Source organism: Sceloporus occidentalis, unplaced genomic scaffold, assembly GCF_023333645.1.
Source record: "Sceloporus occidentalis isolate IW3139 unplaced genomic scaffold, rSceOcc1.0.p SCAF_4, whole genome shotgun sequence".
Lineage (NCBI taxonomy): Eukaryota > Metazoa > Chordata > Lepidosauria > Squamata > Phrynosomatidae > Sceloporus > Sceloporus occidentalis.
Genome location: NW_028316984.1, coordinates 19556398 through 19582913, shown reverse-complemented (window position 1 = coordinate 19582913; position 26516 = coordinate 19556398). Strand labels below are relative to the sequence as shown.

Below are 26516 nucleotides of genomic sequence, written 5' to 3'. Positions count from 1 at the left end.
CATAAGCTGAAGCAGGGTCTCAAATTTGAAAGCTTCTTTTTGCTGCCAGTTCTTTCCCACTTCTTACTCTAGACAGTCTGTCCCAAAATGGCACCATTCCAAACCACAGAAATTATGTCCTGGACCCAAGCCTCACAAGAACCACTACTACCGAAATATGAGGCTAAGAGTGGGAAACACCACCACATGAAGCAGTCAGTGAAGCTTCATGATGGTTTTAAGGGAGCCTGAAAAGAAGTTTCATGCAAACCTCACCCTCACCATGGTCTTAAAGGCTGCGGTTCCCTTGTCTTTCTTGCACACCAATCCTTTTTGGCAGTGGTTCTCAGATAGGACCCCAGGGAGCACAAGAGTTACTCAAGAGGGTGCATGAGACTTATTAGCCCTGATCTCCCCCTCCTCCTCCTCAGTTTCCCAAAACCTTTCTGTCCTGGAGGGGGAGAGAAGGTAAGGGGAACATTTGAGCAGCTGCCTCTGCCTGAGGGAGGAGGAGGTGAACAGGGAAGTTCACTGGATTATGGCCTCTGGACTGAGATGAGCCCTGCCACTTCTTCTTTCATTACCTGTTGATCTCTGCCTCAGTCCGTGGGATGAGCCCTTGCTGTAAACTAAACAAACAAAATATTTCTATTCATAACTTATGTTGAGCGGGGGGGGGGGGGCATAATGTACATATGTAGATGTTAAAGGTGGCACAAGGCAAAAAGTTTGAGAGCCACTGCATTTGACCGAAGGCCCCACTCGCCATCCTCTTTTCCCCTCATCCCCCCCCCCCCCGATCTTTCCACCATCCTTGGCAGGTACTGCCCACTTTGGGAATCACTGCTTTAAAGGATGCAGGATTATAGTAAATGTAAAGTCAGTTCATGCCAGTTTTTAGCATTTCCTTTTGTAAAGAAGGATGAGATGTATATATTAAATAAACGAATAAAATTCTTCACACTTGCAGTAAATATTGACAAGCATCTAAAGAATTATGACATATTGGCCAACATCTCAAGAATCTTTAATGTACTAATGTTACCTTTGTTTCTCTCATTAAATAGCCCACAATCTGCATAGCAAATGACATTTGAAACTGAAAGGAGTTTTTTTAAAAAAAAAAAAGTCATGGTAAGACATGCGAATCACCCTTCAAAGATGAAAGTTTCTACTGGGTTAATGCAAACAGTAGTAACATAAGGTGGGCTGAGAACGGGTAGTCCTAAGGTCTTGCTAGAAGCTGCTTGCATCAGCTTTCACCATAGATTGTTCTGGCTGGTCCTGATTGGAGATTCATTATCCCCTACTGCATGAACAATAAAATGTGAGAAGAGAGGAAAACAGATAAGCATGCCTCATGAGCTTCCCCAGTCATGTTAAAAAAACATGCATCTATACATTTAGACACCAAAATTGAAATCATAATAAAAACAGGCTGGTGAGAGAGAGAAAGAAAAAAACCATCCCTGAGTGTATTTTGGAAGACATTTTAATTGGATTCTGGAAGATTCAAAATGTTTTTGTTTACTTATGTAAGACTTTCCTGACCTGGTTGTTTCGTTTCATATAAGGATATTGTTAGGTTTGAAGAAAAAGTTTTCTAAAACTTTCGGGACTGATTTTTTTTTTTTTTTAAATTTTATTTTTTTCTTTATTTAATATTTCAAAATAATTCCAATTCCAAAATATTCCAAGTATATAAGTCTGAGTAACAAGTTCATCTTCATTATACAAAACCAATCAGAGGTACAGACATATGATCAGTAAGTACAGTACGACCTTGCTCAATCTTACGGTATGTAGTTATCATATTGTTCTCTGTTACAATTTGCTATGGTATGTCTCTTTGATTTCAAGTGTAAGTACTATATGTTCATACATTCGCAGCCTTTACGTTAACATAGTTTCAGATTCAAATTCTAATTCAAAATGCCTTATTTTAACAAATTATTACCTATGATCCCTGTCTTCTTGTTATCTTCGTACAGCAATCTTATTACATTTTTTTATTCCATCTTTTATAGACAAAGTCTTCAAAAGGTTTCCATGAGTCATTTTTGTATTCCTCATTTTTTAATATGGCAGTTAGTTTGTCCATAGCTTTAATTTCTATGACTCTCTGAATCCATTCTTCTATATTGGGTACATCTTTTGATTTCCAATATTTGGCCAGCAGTATCCTGGCCGCAGTTATAAAGTACAACGCAATTTTCCAATATTTTTTCTCCGGCTCGTTCCCTAAATAACTAGTCATGTTGAGCAAATATAGTTCAGGAGCCCTGACGTAGTTTACCCCTATGATTTTCTGTATGTTATCATGAATTTTCTCCCAAAAGCACCTAACTTTGGAGCACGACCACCATACGTGATAATAACTTCCTTTAGCTTTCCTACACTTCCAGCATTTATCATTTTTGCTGCTGTTATACATCTTGGATAGCTTTGATGGTGTCAGGTACCATCTGTTTGCAACTTTTAAGATATTTTCTTTAAGGTCCTGGGCAACTGTAAACTTAGCTGTTTTCTTCCAGGAGTTTTTCCAGCTTTCTAGCGTAATCGGATGCCCCACATCCTGTGCCCACCTTATCATATTGGATGTTATTGTCTCAGATTCAAGCTCCCTTGTTATTAAAAGTTTATAAAATTTCGAAATCTTCCCCTTATCCGTGTCCCAGAAGATTTTATCCAGCTCAGTTGGTTGGAGTTCTAAACCTTCCTTTATTAGGTCCTCCTTAAATTTAGATTTAATTTGATAATACATAAACCATTGGACCTTAATTCCTCTACATTCTAGTTCTTGCCTGGATTTAATTTCTGTTTCCCCTCTTATTGTTCTCTTAATTAGGTCTTTATATCTTATCCAGCTTTGTGCTTTTTCCCATCTACCAAATAACGCCTCCTGTGTTGAGACCCAGTATGGTATCTTGAAATAGAACATAGATCTTATTATTTTCCAAATTCTTAGGAGGGGCTTCCTAATAGCGTGATTAACAAAATCCTTATTAATTAAGTCTTTGCGGTACCATAGGTACCCGTGCCAACCATATCTGAGATTTGATGACTCGATAGTTAACAAATTATTGTTTTCTAACCTCACCCAGTCTTGCAACCAGAGTAGCCCTGCTGCCCAAAAGTACAATTTCATGTTTGGGAGAGCAGAGCCCCCCTCTTCCTTCTTTTTCCGTAATATCTGAGTTTTTATCCTTGCCCTTCCGCCTTTCCACAAGAATTTGCTAATCTCCTTTTCCCATGTCAAGATTATCTTATCATTGTTAATTATGGGCAGATTTAAGAAAAGGTACATTATCCTGGGGAGCACATTCATTTTGATGGTATTTATTCTTCCTAACAGCGACAGGTCCAGTTTATTCCATCTCTGCATATCCTTTGAGATCTGTCTCCATACCACTTTATAATTGTTTTCAAATAACTCTATATTTTTGTTCGACAGCCATATACCCAAGTACTTTGCCTTTTTTTTAATTTCAATTCCTGATTTGATTGTCAATTTTTCTTCATCTTCCATTCTCATGTTCTTAGTAATCAATATAGTCTTTTTTTTGTTTATCTTGAATCCTGAAAAAAACCCAAATTCTTTCATTTCACCTAAAACACGGTCAATACATTTGATTGGGTCTTCTAGTATTAATAACATATCATCGGCGTATGCTCGAAGCTTGTATTCGACACCTTTTACCTTTGCACCAGTGATTGTATTGTTCGCTCTTACAGAGTTATTCAAAACTTCTAGTGCCATAATAAAGAGCAATGGTGAAAGGGGGCAGCCTTGTTTTGTACCCTTCTCTACCTTAATGCAATTTGTCTTTTGTCCATTTACTAGAACTTGAATCTTTTGATCAGTATATAGTTGGGCAATATTTGATAACCATCTACATCCAAACCCCATTCTTTTCATAACCTCTAACGTGAATTTCCATCTTAAATTATCGAACGCCTTCTCAGCGTCTACCAGCATTAATGCCATTTTTTTGTCATTATGTATTGTGTAGTGCTCTATTATATTCAGGATGATACGGATATTAGATCTTACATGCCTTCCTGGCAAGAATCCATTTTGATCTGTATGTATGATATCTTTCAATACACTTTTCAATCTATTTGCCAAGATTCCTGTATAAATTTTCGAGTCTATATTTAAGAGTGCAATAGGTCTATAACTAGCGAGTTCCATGCTATCTTTACCCTCCTTAGGAATTAAAGTTACATTTGCCAGGTTCCATGTTTCGGGCACGCCCTCATCTGTTATGTTGTTAAATACTTTCTCTAGTTCTCTGACAATCTCTTTTTCAAATGTTTTATAAAACAAGGCCGTGTAGCCATCTGGCCCGGGTGCTTTCCCCTCTTTCAAGGCTTTTATTCCTTTCACTATTTCCTCCTCCTGTATGGGTTTTTCTAATTCCTCAATTTGTTGTGTTGTCAATTGTATTATAGTCTTTCTATTGAGATAGTTACTTAGTTTTTTATCGTAATCCTCCTCCTTGATATCCTTGTCTTCTTTAAATACGTTCGTGAAGTATTCCTCAAATGCCCTTATTATCTCTTCCTGTTGGGTTAGTGTTTTTTGGCCTGTCTTAATTTCACTAATCATCCGTTTTTCAGTTTCTTTTTTTAATTTATACGCTAGCCATCGTCCCGATTTGTTAGCTCCTTCAAAGTGTTGTTGTTTAATTCTCCTTAACTTAGCTGCGATCTCTTCCATGTTTGCCAGTCGTATTCTGTTTTTTAGAATTACATGTTGATTTTTCAAATTATTGCTGTTCTTATGTATTCTCATTTTCTCCTCTATTATCTTTAGTTCCTGCAAATCTTTTTTAAGTTTTACATCTTTCTGTCTTTTAATTTCAGAACCCCTTTTAATTAACATCCCTCTTATCACTGATTTAAAAGTGTCCCATACCACCTTACTTCTCATTCCATTTGTATTATTTTCCTTAAAGAATTGTTTCATTTCCTCTCTCATAGTTTCCACAAATTTGGAGTCTTTAATCAAGTTCTCATTTAGTTTCCATGTTCCTATCATTTTTTTAACACCCAGATCTATTGTTAGTTCTATTAGGTTATGGTCTGATAGTAATCTAGGCGCTATTTCCATCCTTTTGAGTTTCGTTGTCAATTTTTTAGTTGTGAGAAACATATCCAAACGGGAAAATGAATTATGTGTCCCGGAATAAAAGGTGTATCCTTTTTTCCCCTTATTGAGATGTGTCCATGCGTCCGTTAATGCATGCTCCTCTAACAGTTCAAAGAAGGTGTTAGGGAGTTTTCCTTGGTTATTTTGAATTTTCTTATTAGATTCTCTGTCCCTTTTGGGTTTCAAAACCCCATTAAAGTCTCCTGCTAAGATTAGATTGTCAGTACCACATGCACATAATTCCTTATTTAAATTGAGAAAAAATATATCCTTTCTTTCAAGTGGTCCATAGATATTTGCAATTTTAATTTTATCGTTACCCACCGCCACTTCCACTGCTACAAATCTTCCTTCTTTATCCTTAATTATTAAGTTTGAGTCAAATTTTCTATTTATATAAATGGCGACCCCTCTTCTTCGCTTTTTTTTATCAGATGAAAAATACAAACATCCTAATTTGGGGTTTCTCAAGAATTTTATCTCATTGTCTCTAATCTTTGTTTCTTGTAAGCATATTATGTCATAGTTGTTTTTTTCTAGACAATGAAAGATCTCTTTCCTTCTGTGGTTTTTATTTAATCCTCTCACATTAAAAGAACAAATTTTTAATGTCATGTTTATAAGGTTTTCTATAAACCAACAATCTCAGATAATCAATACAATTCGTCAGAGTTTGAATCTCTGCTAATATCCTGCACCTCAGGGTCTAAGTCTATTAGCGAGACCTCCTGCACATCTAAATCTTTGTCCCCCTTAATTCCCTGGGTATAACTTGTTTCCTTAAAAGCTAATTCGGCACTCCTTTTATCACTTTCCTTCTTTTCTTTTTCTTTATTTTCCCTCTCTTCCTCTTTCTTTTTCCTCGCTATCAGTTTCTTATATATGTCTTTTGCTTTTTCTATTGAATTAATCCTGTATCTTTTTTGACCGTAGGTTAGTGAGATGCCTTCTATTCTCTCCCACCTATACCTAATATTTAATTTCTGCAGTAACTGGGTTAAAAATCTGTATTCCTGTCTTTTCTTCAAAATGTTAGCTGGTAAATCTCTAAATACTTCAAGCTCTTTGCCATCTATAACTAGTCTTTCTTCATAGTTTAACTGGCATAGTTTTTCTCGTATTCTAGAATTCGTGAAGCATAGGACAATATCTCTAGGCAGGTTCCTCTCTTTGGCAAAAGTCGAATTAACCCTAAATGCTTTTTCAAACTGTAAATCTAAGGTCTCGTCCGGTATATCCAAATAGCTAGCTAGCTCCGGAAGTAATCGTGTAATGAGATTTTCGTTTTCCTTTTCAGGGAGTCCTCTAATTTTCACACTTCTGTCCCTGTACCTAATTTCCTGGATCAAAATATTTTGTTTATCTGTTTCCCTGTCTTTAGCTAACCGTTCCGTTTTCCTATCCAATTCCTTAGTTCTAACTACAACTTCTTCTACTTCTGTTCTTAGTTCCACAACATCCTTAGACATCCCATCTATCTTTTTTGACAGTTCCCCTATTTCCTTGTGCACGTCCAATCTTATCTCCTCTCTTGTATCTTTAAGTTCCTGTCTGATCTGCGCTTTAAAATCTCTTAGTTCTTTCAATATTGTCATAGCTATATCTGGCTTATCCGATGTCTCCAATGAACCCCTCCTGGAGTTGGAGAAGATTCTAGTTTGTGTTGTGGCCTGTGGCTGTGTCTGCGTTCTGGATCTAACACCTGCCGCCATTATACCAATTTGGTTCTATCTGAAACCTTTACTATTTTTTATAGAACCTCTGTCTTCTTCTTTTGTGAGTTTGAAACAAAATACCCAAAATATATTCACAAATTTAGGTTTCTATGTCAACCATGTACATTACATTATGTGGCCTGTTTCAAGCACTAAAGAGCATATTCAGTGTCCGGTAATTATTGAGTCTTACCGCTGGTTGGTAATTAAAATTAAGTAATTTAGCTGTTGATGTTAAAAGAAAAAAAAAGAAAGGGTAATTAGACTAACGCTAATAGCAGTCTATATTTGCCGCGCCGCCCTCGGGACTGATTTTTTAATGGTCTGGAAAACTATTTGTATTGTTTTCATATTATTTCTGCCTTTGGCACCAAATTTTCTGTTGAAGAAGTAATGCCCAGGAATGCATCAAATTGATTAGCTGAGTATGTGCCTGGGCCTGTTTTCTTGCACCGAGGATCTAGAACTATGTATGTATAAGATTAAAATTGGAGCTACAAAATGTCAAGAACTCTGATTAATTTTTTATCTCCAAATTCCTGTGTTATTTAGCAATCCAAATCAAGAAGTCTGACTTAAAATTTCCATCATGTTGTAAGAGCCAAACTCCTCCCTGATATATGAAGATGGATGAATGAATGGATACAAAGACAGACTCACAGTCATTGTGAACAAGATAAGTCTTTGGCTACGTGTGTGTGTGTGTGCGCCTGTGTGTGTGTGTCTGTGAAAATCCTGATCTCTATATAATCCAACAGTACATATCTGTAATACTGTACTCTTATACATTATCAACTTTAAATGAAAATTTGTTCCACGGGTTTCATCTTCTTAGGTATTATTGTGACCACAGCTTCTGATTTCTAAGGCTACAGCTGATATAGATTACCCCCTGCAACCAAGTCCGAGAGAATAGGGGCAAGGAAGAATTTTTCAAACCAACCAGGCCTGTAGTTTTTCATATGAGTGTAAGTTTTAGGAAGGTGTCTTTTTGAACTTTCCAAGAATATGATTCTCTTTTAGTTGAAAAGTAGAGGACAGAACAGATATGATAGAACAACCCTATTGTTGCTGCATGTAGTTATTGATGTACTCTTTTCTCTCTTGTGGTGGCATGTAATGTAAATACTACTCCACTACCCTTTGACTAGAGTAGACATTCCAGGGGAGCAATGCTGTATAAGAATTCTGTTTTTATGGATACTAGTGTCTAATGTTACAATTTTCTTGTGTTGGTATTTGTGACTCTTATAAAGGGCCCATTCTAACGAGAAATTAGACTGAAATTAAATGTAAAAAATATTTTTCCTCATTTGCTCATGTGCACCATGTTGAATCTTACCGAGTTTTTATTTACTTAGCCTGATTGACAGGATTATAAATGAGAGCTGCGTGTGGAAGCCTCTAATTTTTCATAAGTAAATGAATTAATTTATCATAGCTGCTCTGTGTTATTGCTGTCTCTGTGCCAGATTGGCCAGCTCCTTTTATTTTCCCCATTCTGCCTTCTAAATACTGAATCCATGTCATTGTGTTTGACAGCTTTCCGATTCCCCTGTCACATGCAATTTGGTACTAATCACATTTCCTTTGCTTAGTGTCAATGATACAGACCATGCATAATATTCCTCTACGTCCAGTTACTTATGTGCCACACAGCTGAAATGTCTTGGGCATTAATCTGATGGAGCCGCTGCATTGAAATGCAAAATTGATGCTCAAACAGTTAGATAATGTGGTGTGGCAGATGTGCAATAGATAAGTAAGGTTCAACTAGTGATCTTTACCAAGCTCTGCTGCATTTTATTTATCAGTTTTGTGAATACCTCCTTTAAATAGGGAAACTGTAATCAGTACTGGTTCATTAACTCTGCGTTGTTGATAATAGATACTTTCCTTGTGGTCTAAACATGAAAGAATTAAATTTTCTTTTTAGTTTTAGAAGCATATACAATGATTAAAAAGCAACATATTGCCCAGATTTGATTGTTGGTGTCTTGTATGCGGGCTGACAATGCAGTCTTTCTTCAAAACTACTACTTTGTGAATGTGTGTATGCTTTCAAGCCACCTGTTGCCTTAAAGCAACTCTATGAATTTCATAGGGTTTTCTTAGGCAAGGAATACTCAGAAGTAGTTTTGCCAGTTCATCCTCTGAAATATGGGAGACTGCTGTAGCACCTGGTATTGGTTGTCAGTCCCCTATACAAGTACTAACCCTGCTTAGCTTCTAAGGTCAGAAGTGATCTTGTCCCTTTAATGACTTTACCAACTTAAATAAAAATTAAACATTTTTCACTGTGTAAACTTCTTTGCAGCTTCCTACATACAATGATGGTTATTTTAGGAGATTTGCTGTACATTAATATTAAAAGGCTCTTGAAACACTGGTGCTCTGTGGCTGTTTTAGTACTTCAGGTAGTTGTTAATGACTTATATCTGTCACAGTCCTGTAAGAAAGTTTTGTAGGACTTGGGTGAATTTCTTTGAGACATATTGTCATTCATTTACATGTTCTCCAATTGGCTGTGTACATTTTCACGTTGTATTTCTCACTTCAGAAATAAATAGAGATTGCTCTGGAATTTTGTGTGCATTACTGAAACGTGGTTTGCTATATGTTACAGGGGAGATGGTGACAATATGAACTACTTTCAGTTAAGTTTTTAAAAAGTTTCTGCATTGTTTGCATTTTCTTGAAAGTACTGGTAGTTTGCTTCTTTTAACAGGATTATTCATTGAGTGTCACAGTGGAATTGAGCAAATGTACATCTTCTAAAGGCAATTTTGAAGAATTAGAGCTAGTTACGTATAGACTTGCTGTCCAAGTTTTGTTTTGTTTTGTTTTAAAAAAATGTGTGTGTTTGTATTCGTGTGTGTGTGTGTGTGTTCATTCCTTTCATTTTTTTAAAAAAATCATGTATAAACCACTAGAACTCTTGCCTTACTAGACTGTTTGGGAACCCTGCTACATTCTGCTCTAAAGAGCTGAACCATTATCAGGCATAAAAAACACCAATGTACTTTGGAGGCCCAAGACGTTGTCCTCTGAATAGCTACAACTATGACCCTCTACTGTTACTATCTGTGAGCATGTGGAATTTGCAGTTTGCCAGCTCTAGCAGAGTAAATGACCGATGATGTGGGATGTTATCTGGGCATGATATGGATTAGTATGTTGAGAGAGTGTGCAGGGTGAGAATGTAGAACATGGCAAAGGAACGCAGGTGGCGGGAAGCTGCAAGCTGAAGCAGGGGAATGCTCAGGCTTGTAGTCAAGAGCACAGGCACTTCAGAAAAGGAAAAATGTGTTGGCATCTAATGTGTACAGTGGTAGAACACTGAAACTAAATGACAAAGAATACTTTTCACCCTTGGCTTTACAACTGTCAGTCCCCACCAAACTTGGTGTAATTAGTGAAAAATTATAGATTCATCTATTGGATGCCCACTGTCTGTAAAATTTTATTTCCCAGGTTATTTAAAGAAACGGAAACAGGAATGGAAAAGCTTTGCTTCTGATACTGAAGTTAACTTTTTTTTAAAAAAATGGAAAGATGTCTATTCAGATTTTTCAGTAAAGTTACTATGGAAATTCCTTGATTTTGGCGAAATGTATGTACCCTCAATGTTTCCTCCTGGTAATTTCTCCCTGGGATTAATGTGTATGAGTGATGAGACTATAGCCATTTAGGAATAGTGTTAAATTCAAGGGTATTGCTTTAATACGTTGGCATTCATGTAAAAATGAACTTTGGTGCATGCCATCCCTCCTCATTCTGTAAGAACAGAAACTTCTGTCAGGTACCTGCATCAGTTTTGTTGATTTGACAGTTACTTCTCATGGTAGTTAACCATGTGATTCAAGATAGTTTTGTCACTTTCTTTGGATTAATGGACCACATCTAACAGAAACCGACCCCCTCCCCATGGAATCAGGGGATGGACATTTGTTATACTCACCTCAGATGCAGTTGTGCATGTAAATACCAATGGCAACAATTATGTTGGGAAATGATGAACATGGGCCTTTTGATGCATATCACCAAATTCTGAATAAGGTTTTATTGTTTATCCCCAGCTCCTATTAAAATAAAACCATAATTTTTAAATGACAGCAGTGTGGTGCATGCTTATACGCAAAACTTTGAAGGAATACCTTAATGTAACACAGATAGTTTCTTCCCCAACTTTGAGCAATATGATCCTATGCATTTCAGTCCAGATGCAAATACCATATAATTTACAAAAGGATTGTCAGATTGAAGGCTCTTGAACTCTGGTACCTGGCTTCCCATGGTTTGTGTGAAGGCAAATGTATTCCATAATCCCAACTGAACTGGATGAATTGAGCGAATCGGATTTAAGTCAATGTTTATGTAAACCCCATTGATTCAGTGAGTATGCTCTAGTTGGGACTAACAGGTGGATTTAGTCCTGAGTATGTACAGGTTATCCTTTTTTTTAATGACTCACTTATTTTATATTAACTTGTGTTCTTTTTATTCTTTTGAGCTGTTGGTAGCTTTCATTAACTGAATAGAAAATTATGTTTGAAATATGAGCCAACATTATTTTGGAGTATTCTCTTGTATTCTCTCTCTTTGAAAAAGCAATAAAATAATTAAAAAGCCTTCTGAAACACAAGATTCCAAGACGATAGAAGGCTTGACAAAAAAAAAATCACTTGATATTATCTGGGATAGAATTTTTAAAAAACAAATAAACTGATGTTTTTAGTGGTACTCTTCCCAGGCCACAGGATGCATTCTTCAGGCAGCCATTTCACAGGGGGAAACATGGGAAATGTGATAGGATTCAGTTTGTGCCTCCCCTTCTCTAATATATCTCTCCCCTCTAATTATCTAATATGTTGCTAAGAAGTAAAAATATTTATTTCTTTAAATGGTTTTTAACCTGGCAGTACTTGAGAAAGTTGATGAATTTAATTGCATGCAGGTTGAGATGTATGTGTTTTTGCACTGAAGCTCCCTCCCTATGCCCTCCCCCCAAGCTTTAGGGTTTGTAGAAGAAACAGAAGTATTTCTCAAGCAGTATGAAATCACTGTAGGGTTGTGTGTGTGTGTGTGGTGTGTGTGTTCATAATATATTCAGGAAGAGGTTTATAAGATTCTTACCTTTCTAACCTAATTGAAAATGCTAATCTGGTTCCACATTTGAGAAAGGGAAAACAAATCCTTACCAGACATTTAAATTCATATACAATTGATATAAATTAATTGCCTTGAGTTACAGCTAAACAAATGGTTTAAAATAGAACTAGAATATTTCTCTACTAATAGGTGTTAATTTGTTTTATTCTACTTGTTGAAGTGCTGAAACCTCAGTGTTTTAATTATGTGCAGTAGTTTTGTAAGGCTTTGGTAAACTTTCCAATATTCTATGTGCATTCTTCTGATATTTATGCCTCACTTCTGCTTTATTTTATTTTATTTTTACTTTGGATTTAGGGTTGCACGTAATGTTCACAGGGCTTCAGCCTGTGAGCTCTACATCTGCTGGAGGAGCCAATGAAATACAGTGCGCCCATGTCATATGCAGGCGCACTATACTCAGCTTTCAGCATATACTGAAAGCCACCACCGGAAGAGGCAATGGTGTATGTGCACCGCACCACGTGCATGAGCCCCATTGATTTCAATGGGGCTGCACCATATGCAGTATTTCCCTTATGTGAGGGAGGGGTGCAGAATGGATTCCCCCGTGTAGGGAAAGGGCACACTTTACCGGATTCTGGTCATTATTTCATTGGCTTTTAGTCTCTTATTTGTCTCAACTGGCCAATTCAAAATGAATTGCAGACTGGCAGCCCCATCCTGTAGGCCTTGGATATATTAATTTACAAAGTAATTAGTAATACTCCTTCAGTAGTAATTGCAGTACCTCGCACTACCTTGGTCACACAGTGTTATTTTCAAGAATGGGGTTTTGGAATCTTCCTGGAAGTTAACTGGATTTAGGATGTGATTTATGTCCAGATGAAAGGAAATCCAGTGATGAAGGGCAGTCAGTATTTACATGCTGTTGGTCATGCAAGTGCATACATGGTAACCTTTGGAGGACATTCTCTTTGCTTGCTGACGATGAAAATTGGCACTTGCTTGCTTTTAGTAGTTATTCTTTTAACTGCTTATCCACATTTGCATTATTTCACATGTATTGTTTCTGTGCATATCAGTTATGATTTTCACAGATCTCTCAAGGCATTTGGATTCTGTTCATTCGTTTACAACACTAACTTCATTTAATTCATCTGTGAGCAAGTACAGTACAACTTCATCCAACCTAGAGGATTTAGGGACATCCCCAAGTATGTAGACAAATTTCCCTTAAGCATGAATAAAATTGCTATGAGGCAACTATTTTCTTGAGCAATGAAAATGATGCAACTTTGATAACTGATGTTGAACTAATAGGTTTCACAGATGTCAACCTTTGACACAGTGTGGGTTTATTCCTCCCCTGTCCCCTTAAGAAGAACTTTGCGCAAGAGAAACCTCTCAGGGCTTGGGTGCAGTAGGAATAGAAAAGTGTGTTCAGTATTACGGATTCCCCTGTAGTATAGTCAGACACATCTTAAGAGACACATCAGTCTCTGAGCATAAAGTCGTTTTTAAAATGTATCTTCTTCATAAAAATCACAGACTTGCCTGCATAGGCTAAAGACAAACAATTCATTTGTGTTAAACATGCTCCAACTTAAAAACAGTTTTAATGAAAATAGTTTTTAAGAAAACAAGTACAGTGCACCCATGTTTTACACGGAAGAGCCCATCGCGCGCCATGGAAGAACGTGCCCTGGAAGAAGATGCACCGTGGATGTGAGCCCCATTAATTCCTATGGGGCCCCAGCATACACTTATTTCCCCTTATGCAGAGGGATCTGGAATGGATCCCCATGTAAGGGGAGGGCCCACTGTATGTGTAATTGAAAGTATAATGGATAGCACCCTGTTGGGAAGTCACGTTATCTTAAACTAATGATGATCACATAAAGTTGAATTGCAGTGTTGCATAATGTTTGTATTCTCAAGAGAGCAGCAGAAGCTGCTTTTCTCAGAACATTGCACGAGTGGAGACAGCAGTGTGGCCATTTCAGAGTGGTCCCATTGTGCAACATGCTGGGAAGTGCAAAATCTCCCAACACACACACATTCTAATGCAGTGTTTCCTACTGTGTCCCATTCTGCATCAGGTGTATGGCGCCTTTTTGTGTATCATTGCAATGCTCTTGCATGGTTGTGTATTGTGTCAGCAACATAACTCTGCCTTCATAAAATTACACATTGCAGGCTCTGATGCAGGATCTGGTTGAAGAATACATGGGTATTTGAAAAATCTCTACCCATATATACTGCTCTTGGATACCCTCTCTATTGAGTTAGTCAAATCTGCTATCTTCAGTATTTAAGATAGCAGATTTGACTAATTCAATAGAGAGGGTATCCAAGAGCAGTATATATGGGTCATTGCTGTTGAACAGCTTCGTCATAGCAAAATGAAGGAGGCTGCAGACATTACAGAGGATAGTCTACGCAGTGGTCCACAAACTATGCTCTTTAAAGGACTTTGGACTTCAGCTCCCAGAATCCCAGGCTATTGGCCAATATGGCTGAGGTTTCTGGGAGCTGAAGTCCAAAATCTCTTAAATGGCACAGTTTGGGAACCACTGGTCTACAGTAACTTTAAGTACAGAGCTAGATAAGGTTAGAATGGAATAGAGTCAAATTTGAATTTCGCAACCCTTTGAGAAACTTAGGCAAGAATTAAACAGTACATCAAAAGTTCCCATAAAATTGAAGGAAATTTTATTGTTCCCAACACAACATAACCTGTGCAGTTTTTTGACAACTGCATAAGAGCTTGAGAATATAATTAGCTTTGTAGTCATAGCGTACACTCACAGTGTGTGTGTGTGTGTGTATATATATATATATAATATATAAAACTATGCACAGAAAACCACACAGCTTCCTGAAAAGAGGGCTAGGGAGGAGACTCGCACTTATTTACATAGTTTATTCAATATATACATGAGGAAAGTACAGAAGAATGCAACATTACATTGCATACTGTATTTCTATAGTATGACATTGCAGCTGCAGCCCTGCAGAAAGTTGAGGAACCCAAATGTTATGCAGCAGGAAAAGAAAACTGGATTGACTGAAGCTGCAGCTATACATGGTTTTGTTTTGCAACATTGATGGATTTTGCACAACATTTTTACTATGAAACATCAGAAAACAGCAATGCTGCACAACATTTGTTGTTGCAAACATGTTGTACAAATCAGTAACATTGTTAAAAAAAATCCCATATAGTTTTGTTGTGCAGTTTTACATAACAATTTTGTTGGGCAACATTGCTATGTGCTACATAAAAACCACAGTGTTGAACAACAAAAATATTATGCAAAATCCAGCAATGTTGCACAAAAAATAGACCCATGGTTTTGTTGTCCAGCGTTGAAGTTTTATGTGCAGTGTTTTTGTTGTTCACCATTGCTGATTATTATTATTATTTTTTAAAAAAAACAATCTTAAGACAAACATGACTGCCTGAACGCAGTCCTTTCCTTACCAAAAAGCTGCGCAATTTTCAGAGAACTCTGGAAGAGTTCTGTAACCTTTGGGAAATTGCATTTTTCTGGAAAATAGCTTTCATGGAAAAGCTGCACAATTTCTCTCCACTGCAGGGGGGAAATTCACAAGTTTCCTGCAGATACAGAAGAAAGCTTCATTGTTCTTGACATCTTTTAGGTTGTGGAGAAATCTAGAATACTCATCTCTAGAACTAAACAGATTGCAATAAAATGAATATAAAGAGGTCAAGTTAAAATGCTACAAGTATGAGAAAGCATTTTGCTGCAGAAGTATACCCTGGCCACTTCCCTAAGGGAGGCTTTCACAGATGGAAGTAGTTGCTTTGTGTGTGTTCATCAAGAGCTGTGTCTTCAGACGATACCCAGTTGTCTCCTTCTGGACAGCTAGCAGGTCTTGCCTTGGTCTAAGCATAGGTTAATTGACTTTTAGTGACCTGAAGGGACAAATCTACCTCTTGAAAGACTGAGTCCATCTGTCATTACAATTCTGAGAATCCCTTAAGCTGTTCTGACCAGTGATGCTGGGCCTGCCTGAAACAAAGTCCTTGTGACAGCCAAGGCAAAATTTTAAAGCCAGCTTTGGTACTCCAATACCCTCTTCCTTAAAGCAGTTGTTATATCTACTGGCAATATTTATGTATAATTGATAGCAATCAAATTTGAATTGAATTATAAGGACTCCTTTGGAGTAAGCATTCTTTATTTTAAAAGGGGCATTGTGTTACTGTCCTAATTATTTATATGTATGGTTCTGAAATGTGTATCTGTGAACAGGAGCTGACATGCTTTTTTGCAACCAAATTATAAATGAGTAGAAGACCTAAAAATGTCAATTTCTTTGCAGTAGTTAAATTTTTCTCTTGTTTCTTCCTTTATTTTTCCACTCTGTTCTTTTCTTTGCCTTCTTTATTGCTTCAGGCAAATGGTTTCCCTTAAATAGTTGTCTCTTTGTTCCATTATTTTACTAACCCTGGTGTATCATTTTGACATGTTTCTTCAAAGTGACAGAGAGGATCAGATAGTACAGCCATATTTTTAATGCAATGAAGCAACATTCTCTCTCTTCATTCCCCCTCATCCTCCCCCTTATGGGAACATCTGAAGAGAGTTAGATGTGAGTTTCTGTTGTTGCAAAACTTAGCTAAAACAGTGTTGGACTAGGATCTAGAGGTTCATGTCTGAGTGCTATATAGATTTTCCTAAAGTGCCAGATTCTTCCAGATGCAACAGTACAGAGTTTTCTTGAGAAATTCAATTATCTCTGCTTAAGAAAGGGGCAGGTAGCCTCACTCAGGTCAGAAACAGCCAGGATCTCAAGGCAAGTTACTTTTTCTGTTTCTAATAAAGTTATTGCTTGGAATTTACAGCAGACTCCCATAGCTTACATGGCCAAATAGAGGAGTGGCCTCTGCCTGCATTAATATCCTTCAAGATCATTGTAACTGACAGCAGCAAAAACATCTTGACATTTTGGTGACTGAGCTAGATTGAAATAATGTAAGGATCTAGATCTAAGAGTCATTTGTCATATATGCTAACCTATATCCCATATCATCTGCTAAGAAATGGTAGTGGGTTTGGTTGAGAAAGAACATTGCTTGGTAATATGGATGCTTCTGTTCAAAGCTTGGTAACAGTCAGTACAGGATTAGACTGATTCAGCAGCAAAGCCATTTCAAAGGGCACGTTGGGCAGTGCTGAAGAGGAGATGGTAACAGAAAATGTCTGTTTCAGGCAACACAGTATCTTGCACGACCACTGCTATCTCTAGTACATCTTAAGGGAAGGCAGTGGAGAAATGGCGGATTGGCATTTGAGAACTCAAAGCACTATGCACATTATGCACAAAACATGCACTTTGTATGATAGATGAGACCACTTCTGCTTTTAAAAGCACAGCTGCCATTAAATAGGTTCCTCTTGCTGTTGTTTAAAGTATCACTGTTTGGAAACTAATTTTAATTTGTTTGTGTGGATATGTGGGTGTTGTATGTTTCAAGTTGTTTCCAACTTATCTCAACCCTAAGGCAAACTATCATAGGGTTTTCTTGGCAGGATTTGTTCAGAGGAGGTTTGCCATTGCCTTCCCCTGAGACTGAGAAAGTGTGACTTGCCCAAGGTCACCCATGGCCAAGAGAAAATGTGACCATCTTTTTGCTTCACTGGGCACTTGCAGTGTCCTCAGTGGCTGCATGTACCTTTTAGGGAGGCTTACTTTGGGGTGCTAAAGATGTGCAGAACTGAATGGGAAGACATAGGTATCGTATTTATTTAGCCATCAAAAGAAATAGATGGTAATATAATCATTTATCATAACCTTCAGATTCGCTCTGTGCTGCAAATTTCCAGTGCCTCAGGCAGAGTAAGATTTTTTTGCACACAAAGCTGATCATAGTAATTTCATTTGTAAACTGGTTTTTCCCTTGTGATTAGCAGTACAGTGGATCTTTTCCATTCTTGTTGCCCTTATAGTGTGTGTGCCCCTTTTAAACCATGAGAACAACTTGGTTTATGCTTCAGTAGTCTGCTTTTTAGATTGTATATTGGCAGATGAATCTATCTGTTTCCTTTTGTATATTGTGTGAATCTTTGCATTTGTTATTGGTATGTTTCCTTTCTTAGAATTCAGTACTTTGATATTTTACAAATCTCTTTGATATGTTTGGATTGTCTTTCAAATTTTAAAAAGTTCTTGTGTTTTGCTCCACAGGGTATGATATTGGTTGTTTTTCACTGATTGTGTCCTTATTTTGTGGCTGATAATTTTTGAGAGAGGGAGTGGGCTCTGCAAGGGACAGGGCCTTCTCAGCATTTTTGCCAAACATATAGAACTCTTCTCTCACAGAGACCCAGCTGTCCCTAACACTGGACACATTACAAGAAAAAGAAGGAAACCTGAATCTTTAAGGTGTTTTAGGGATCTAAATTTTAGTTCTCTTGTTCTGCCCTTCTGTGTGGGCTGTTTATTGGCTGTTTTTTGCTTGTTGTGACCCCCCCCCAAGTTTCTGCTGATATGGCAACATGTTGTTGTTGTTGTTGTTGTTGTTGTTGTTGTTGTTGTTATTAACCTTTATTTATAAAGCGCTGTAAATTTACACAGCGCTGTACATACAATCTTTTTAATTGGACGGTTCCCTGCCCTCAGGCTTACAATCTAAAAAGACACGACACAAAGGGAGTGGTGGTGGGGAAGGGGCCTCTCTAGTAGGATAATACATATAAAATACATAGCAATACAGGAAATGATTCAATAAAACAGGCAACAAAAGAACATCAAATAGCAAGTGACAATTATGCAATGCCTGGGAATAATCTCTTGTATAATCTGTTGTATAATCTCTGTTTGCTACTCTGATATCTCTTGCCTTTTTTCCTGCTTGTTGCTTTAGTAATTTTGTTTGTCATCTGCTATTAGTTACTTTTAAGATAAATGAATATACATTTTAAAATAAAATACGACCACAGCCAATTCCAGAGAGCCCTGTAGACCCTTTGGAAACACCTTTTTTTAGGAACACTCACATCAAGAAACAAGCAGACAAGAAAACTCTATGGCAGGCACACACTCTGACATACATTTGTTTGGTTCTGAGTGATCATGAGGTGTTTCTGTGCTTTCATAAAGGTGTCCTATGTTGCACATTTCATAAAATACTCTCTCTCTCCTTTTTACAGCTGATTGCCGTATATGATGAACAAGATTCACTGCCTAAGTCTGATGACACCAGTGGCAGTTTGACCGATGGAAACAGCCCAGATGCTTTTGAAACTGACGTAGCTGCTCAGCTGGCTGTATTTCAGCCAATTGGAGGAGAGATTGAAGTGACACCTTCGGCTCTGAAACTAGGTATGTGCTCCAGATAGATAGATAGATAGATAGATAGATGGTCATTAGTCTAGCTTGGAGATATGTACTGTGTCTGCATTGTAGGCTTCATTGCCAACATCTGCTATCAAAATGCACATGAAGGAATGTGTTTGTTTAAATTTTGCTGCCTCCATAATAATAATAATAATAATAATAATAATAATAATTTGTTTTATTTATATACCACTACTCCAAAGATCATAGCAGTGAACAGCAAGTAAGCTAATTAGCAAGTAAGCTAATTGATTCCATTGATTCCATTGGTCATTACCTTACTCTAAATTCCAACTACAGTGGCTTGGGATCACTTCCTTGGCAGTGGTCTCCCAGATGTCAGAAATAATGTGTTACGAGTATTAATGTTACATGGAACAGATTACATTTTGGTGCAGTGAAGGTGCAATAACACTACTTTTGCTGAAAGAAAGAAAAAGAACAGAAACTAAAGTCTTGAAAGGTCAATATTTTTGTACAACATGTAAAAATTACTTCTCTACCTTTAAACTGCCCAGGGGGGAGTTATTTTTTGGTTTCGGGGTTTTTTGCGGGGGGGGGGGGGATGAATTTGGTGCATTTTTTAATTTTATGGTTTTTTAAAATAAGTTTTTTAATTTTTTCTATTTATTTTATTTCTATGCCGTCTTTTTCCAAAAAGGGACCCAAGGCAGCTCACAGTCTAGAAACACACTAAAACAGAATTTTTAAAAACAATTTAATTAAAAACCAAACTAATTAAAACACTACAAGGTTAACATTTAAAACATACAAAAATTAAAAACATAATTTAAAACAAGCCCCCTCCCAATAAAACCAGGCCTGCATGATTTTAAAAAGCCTGCATGTATAAGAATGTTTTTACTTGCTGGTAAAAGGCCAGCAGGAAGGGAGCCAGTCTAGCCTCCCGCAGAAGGGAGTTCCAGAGGGTGGGAACAGCCACTGAGAAGGCTGTCTCTCGTATCCTCACCAAGCGAGCCTGGGATGGTGGCGGGACTGAGTGAAATCCTTCTCCTGAGGATCTTAGGGCTCTAGCTGGTTCATATATGGAGATACAATTTCGTAAACAGTCTGGACTATTTAAAATGCATCTGAAAAATAACGTTTTTGGTTGTTGTTCATTGCCATCACATTGACTTTGTCTTAATGGTAACCCTATGAATGACAGTTCTCCAAGTCACCCTCTTATCAACAGCCCTTCTAAAGTCCTGCAAGCTTAGGGCTGTTGCTTTCTTGACTACATCTCTCCATCTGTAATGCAGTCTTCCTCTTTTATTACTGCCTACTGTTTGTTTGTTTAGAGTATTTATATCCTTCTCTTCAGCCACAAAGGCTGTCAGATTGTTAATCTGACAATTTTCTGCCCTCAGGTTTACAATCCAAATGCCACACAAGGAAAAATGTCTATTAAATTTTAGATTAAAAGTAGGTCCCCTGCTGTAGAAATGTAGAAAAGAAATAGATATTATTAGAAACCTGAATTATGTGAGCAGTTTCAGATTTTGTGGATTTTTTCAAGTAGTTCTGATAATCATTCCTCTCTGTAGTTTTTGTTTGTTTGTTTTTTGTTTTAAAAAACTTTTATCTTGAAGGGCAATAGCATGTGAAAAACACAGAACATGATCCAGCATTGCTTACTCACCAGTGCCAATAAAGCTGATAAAAACAACATGGAATGGCTACAAAAACTTCAGAAACTCTTCCCCACAATAGCCTAATAAAACAAATTTAAGCAATTGTGGAAAACAGTCATTCAGGATATTTTTTTCTTTATTTCAATATAAGGTTTAATAACTAACATTGAAATCAAAGGAAATGTTAGTAACATTGTTATTGTCTGAAAGTTTTACCATGCTTAACACACACATTTTCCTATTTTCCCCTCAGTGATACTTTATGCTTAGAAAGTTTAAGCTGTGAATTAATAATTTCTTCCCATTTATCATTGCCTGTTATGCTTATTTCAGTCTGTTTGCTTTGTCCTTGACTTACTCTGTTGTATTTCGGTATGTCAGCATAAATGGTATGCAAAGAGATCTTGTAGCAGCTTTGAGACTGAATGAAATACATTGTTGCATACACTTTTGTAGAATTAGGCTGCATATGCATTCTAGAAGTAATTCAGTTTCACACCACTTTAACTGCCATGACTCAATGCTATGGAATTCTGTGAATTGTTGTTTGCTGTGGTACCAGAGCTCTCTAACAGAGAAAGCTGATTGTCTCACAAAACCACAATTAACAGAATTCCACAGCATTGAACTATGACAGTTAAAGTGGTGTCAAACTGGATTGTTTCTGCAGTGCAGATGTAACCTTGGTCTGCTTCCCCAGAAGCACGGAGTGAATTGGTGTTCAGGAAGGACCTTTATACAGTGGACCCTTGTTATACGCTGGGGTTTGGTTCCAAAATCCCTCGTGGATAACAAGATCTGTGGATGCTCAAGTCCCATTAAATATAATGGCATAGCAAAATGGAGTCCCTTATAAAAACTGGAAAATCAAGGTTTGATATTTGAAATTTATACTTTTTTTGAACATTTTCAAACTGCGGATGCTTTAATCCATGTATTAAAAAATCCATGTATAAGAAGGGCCGACTAATCAGACTATAGAAATACAAAACTTGTGGATATGGTGATAAGGTGACAAGTTCAGCTTTAACTTTGGTGACTGAGGATAAAGGCAGGAGGAAAGAAGTTGCCTATGACCAGGGTGGATTCATAACTACGCGAATGGTGGAGGGAATTTTGAAATGTACTGTGATGCTGGCTGGGAACCAGAAAGGAGATATGATAAACTGGTCAAGAGCATCCTGTATTAACCAGTGTTATACTGTAATATGTGTAGAGTGGCAGGAAACCACTGTGGTGTAAGTAAAGGATATAACTTCGGTCTCAAAAATATTTGTGAAAACTGGTGGTTTGAATACGAACTGTGAATATAAACTGTAGATTCCGCATCCTAGTCTGTTTTTGATATCAGTTTCCACATAATTTTATAGGTCCTTAAGGTAAAAAGTGAAGGAGCTTATTAGGAAAATATGGTGCTTCTTGATAACTGGCACTTCTCAATAATTAGCATAATTATTAATAAATTAATTCTAACAATGAAACTTAAATTCTTTGGTTGAGAACTATAGAACATGAGAAATCAAAATGTTATGGAAAGCATAATCAACATCATATCCATAAAATGGAACTTGGAGCTGTTTACTCTTGTCTTATCTCTCTCTTCACACTTTGACAATCTTAAATATTCCTGAAAACATGCTGTCTTAAATCCAATGCACTACCAACATACATCCAGTCCTGTAATAAGACTTCCTTCTCATCCCCCCTCACTCACCCCCATGCAGCCTGAAAATGAAAATACTTCTATTAGTGGAACTAGGAAGTGGTGATTCTGCTTCCCATTTGAACCTTGTCTACCTTTGTGCCCTCCTGATCTTCTCTGAGGTGTGTCGGGTTTTGTCCAGAGAAGATTTTGAGGGTATCACTAGCCTCTTTTGGTTCCATTACCAAAGCATTTTTGTCATCAGAATGGCAATATTGGATCCCACCACTGCAATACTCTAACGCTGTCTTGCAGAGCTGTACTTTCTACATGTAATTCATTAACACCAACAATTAAAAAAAAATCTTTCAATATGTCAAACTCTATCCAAAGCTGTGAAGGCAGAGACAACTGAACAGTGAAATTCAAAAGAGGTACTGAAAAAGAATAGGGAGGTTGCACAGACACCAAATGAACTGTGCTTAGCGCAGAAGATAGAGGGAAGATACATGTGCCTGAATTGACTTTTTCAGCAAAAGTGACTAAGTAGTCAAATAAAGATGGTAAGAAATGATGTTCTAGGATTTATTGGCAAAAATGTACAAGTCACCTGGTTTATATGACAACTTTCTGAGAGTTTTTAATGAAAAGAACTCAAATGTGAAATTGATGGTCTTTGAATAATAATAGCAACTTGTCCCTTTAATTAGTTTCCAAATAACACAGGAACAGAAAGCATCCAGCATAACAACAATTTGAAAATTGTGATCCAGAGGTGATTTGAGTAATTATATGCTGTTAGTTTACACCTGTTCAAAGTCTACTATCAGACAGTATTATTAAAAGGTAGAATTATTAAACACATAAAATGATAGGATTGGCAGTGGGAGAATCAAAAGGGATAAGGAGACCTATTGCTCTTTACATAAAATAATGGCCCTTCTAATGAATTGGTAACTGACTGACTAGACAACAGGAAATACAGAGAGTATAATTAAACGGACCCCTTTCATCATGGGTTGAAAAGTGGGAAGAAAAGCCTGCCCCACACCTGAATGATAATGGGACTTTATATTATTTCTATTGTTCACTTCTGCACAAACTTTTAAGTATGTAAATAGGGAATTGTAGCACTGGTTGCCTTCTCAAGCCAGCACCTACCTAGTTTTCATAGAGTTGTAGGATCATCCACTCTTAGCTATTCACTTGGACAACACTGGATATTTTTGCTTTACAAGTTTATGGAACTCTAAGAAGAAAAACTTTGATAACTAGGAAATCATTATATTGTGTGTAACTATTAATGACAGCTTGTTCAAAGACTTTTCTGGTCTACTCGTTTTTTGTATGTGTTTGAGGAACAGAATTAGAACACATCTTGGTTCTGAAAACCAGACTGGCTGATCTCTGGCTTCTATATCTTGGTGTTAATAAATATTCTGCAATTGTTTACATCTCTGCAACTCATTTCTGCCCTCCACTATAACAGTTTAAATCCATAATGCAAATGAAAATGTCTTGTCCTATTTATGCATGACTGGAATACAATCTGACTTGCTAAATTATGGGTGAGCTGACCCTGCTTAGGAAATTTTTGAAAAACAAAGTGTTGGAGGGTGGTTTTAATTAGAAAAGATATGAGACTAAGTACAGAGGAATGAAGGCGTGATTAGAATGAAAAATCTCCATGCTGATCACTTCTTTGCATAGTCTTTGGTCACTGTTAATAAACCACTATACGTTTTTCATCCATGTTCCCAAGATATTCTTTTATACATTGGGCAGTGCCATGTGTGATAGGGGGAACTGGTTTGCTTTATGTACTTTGCTCTTACAAATTCAAACACTTGAAGTGTTTGATACTTGCAAGTGAGGACATACCTTGGGACACGGTTCACTTGAGTTTTCTAGGTGTGTGCATGTTGTGCCTTGTTGTGTGTCTTCAAATCATTTCCAAGTTACAGTGACTCATAACGTGTGGTGATTCCTTTATGGGGTTTTCTTGGCAAGATTTGTTCAGATGAGATTTGCTATTTCCTTCCCTTGAGGCTGAGAGAGAGTGACTTGCCCAAGGTCATCCAGTAAATTTCCATGGCCAAACTGGGAATTGAACCCTGGTCTCCAGAGTCATAATCCAATGCTCAAACCACTATACCATGCTGGCTTTCATCATGGGGGTGCACACACTAAGAATACTCAGAGAGCCTACTAGAAGAAGTGATATTTAAAATGTTTTTTGTTTAAAACAGGAATATGCAGAATGTAGCATTCCAGATATTATTGGACTGCAATTCTCAGCATAGCCACTGGTAAGAAATGTTGGGAATTGCATTCTGACAACTGTTGGTGGCCCACCCCAGTGTAAAGCTTTGATTGTTGTTGTTAATTGCTTTAAAGTTGACTTTGGCTTATGGTGACTCTATGAATGAGAGATCCCCAACTCGCTCCATCTTCAGCCACCCTGATCAGATCTTGCCAATTCAGGGCTATGGCTTGATTGAGTCTGTCCATCTGGAATGTGGTCTTCCTCTCTTCCTATTGCCCTCCACTTTGCTTTATTGTTTTTTTTCTAGTGAGTCCTTTCTTATGATATGCAAAAGTATGACATCCTCAGAGTTTGGGCTTGATTTGCTCAAGGATCCATCTGTTTATCTTTTTAGCAGTCTACTGAATCCATAGAACTATTCTCCAGCACCACATTTCAAAGGAGTTGATTTTGTTCCTATCAGCTATCTTCACTGTCCTGCTTTCACAACTATACATAGAAATGGGAAATACGATGGCAATCCTAAATATAGTATTCAATTATATATCTTTACACTTCAGGATCTTGTCTACTTCATTTGTAGCTGCCCTTTCAAGTCCTGATATCTTCTGCTGTCTTTACTGCAGTCTCCACTCTGATTAATGACTGAGACAAGATATGGAAAAATCTTGAACTATTTCAATGTCTTCCTCATCTACATCCAAGACATCTACATCCTTTGTGAAGTCACAATCTCCTTTGCCTAACAAAAAGGCACTTCCTCTGGGATTCAAGCTATCTCCATTCCTTGTGAGGTCACAACTCCCTTTGCCTAACAAAGGGGGTTGGGAACTCCCAAGGGACAGAAGCTTCTTGGATCTCAGAGGAAGTACCTTTTATCATTGCTTATGGAATTTAAATTTTATCTCTTGGACTTTGAAATGCTTTGTTTCCAGTGCCGTATAGCCAGAAGGAGGAAAGACCTGCGTGCATAGTATTCCTCCATACCATCTCAGCTCAGAACAACAACATTTTGACAAAATGCAGACCTGTGACTAACATCACACACACACACACACACACACACACACACACACACACACACACACAAACCATCCTGTATGATTTTTAATACCTTTGCCTGATGAAGAAGCCCATGGTGCATTGAAAGCCTGTATCATGTATTTTGCGCATTTTGGTTTTCCAATAAAGGTATCACTATTTTTCTGGATTTAAATGTTATTGTATTATGCATGTACCTACATATTTTGTGGCAGAAACACCTGAAGGATCTTTTGAAGCCTGTAACAAAGTTTGCTATGCCCATTATACATAAAAGCTGGTACATTTAGACACTGATATTTTCAGTATTGTGGACTCGTTCTCCTCTGATTTTCTGGCTTGGTTAGAGTCATAGGCTCAATATCTCTTCGAAGATTAGGCTTCATCATGTATGAAAAAAAGGAAAAAAGCCTTTATCATGTCTTTAATCTGACCATAGCCTCTTTAAGTACTTGATGCATACTTTTAAGCAAGAGTGGACTTGCACATTGAACTGACTTCTAGGAGCAACCTGCATCCAGCTCTCCACTGAAGCAACCTGCATCCAGCTCTCCGCTGCATTTCTTAGTGACATTTGGACCCCTTTCTCTTTGTAGGGAGA

At 37.3% G+C, this 26516-nt stretch overlaps 1 protein-coding gene across 2 annotated transcripts in view; it reads left to right on the top strand.

Moving 5' to 3' along the window:
- The window catches only part of PARD3B (par-3 family cell polarity regulator beta), a 574817-nt gene that overhangs the window by 119779 nt on the left and 428522 nt on the right, over positions 1 to 26516 (top strand). For both annotated transcript variants that reach the window (XM_089519344.1, XM_089519343.1), the window contains exon 3: positions 19146 to 19317. In XM_089519344.1, the coding sequence (XP_089375470.1) occupies positions 19146 to 19317 (172 nt within the window). The remainder of the gene's footprint in view (positions 1 to 19145; positions 19318 to 26516) is intronic.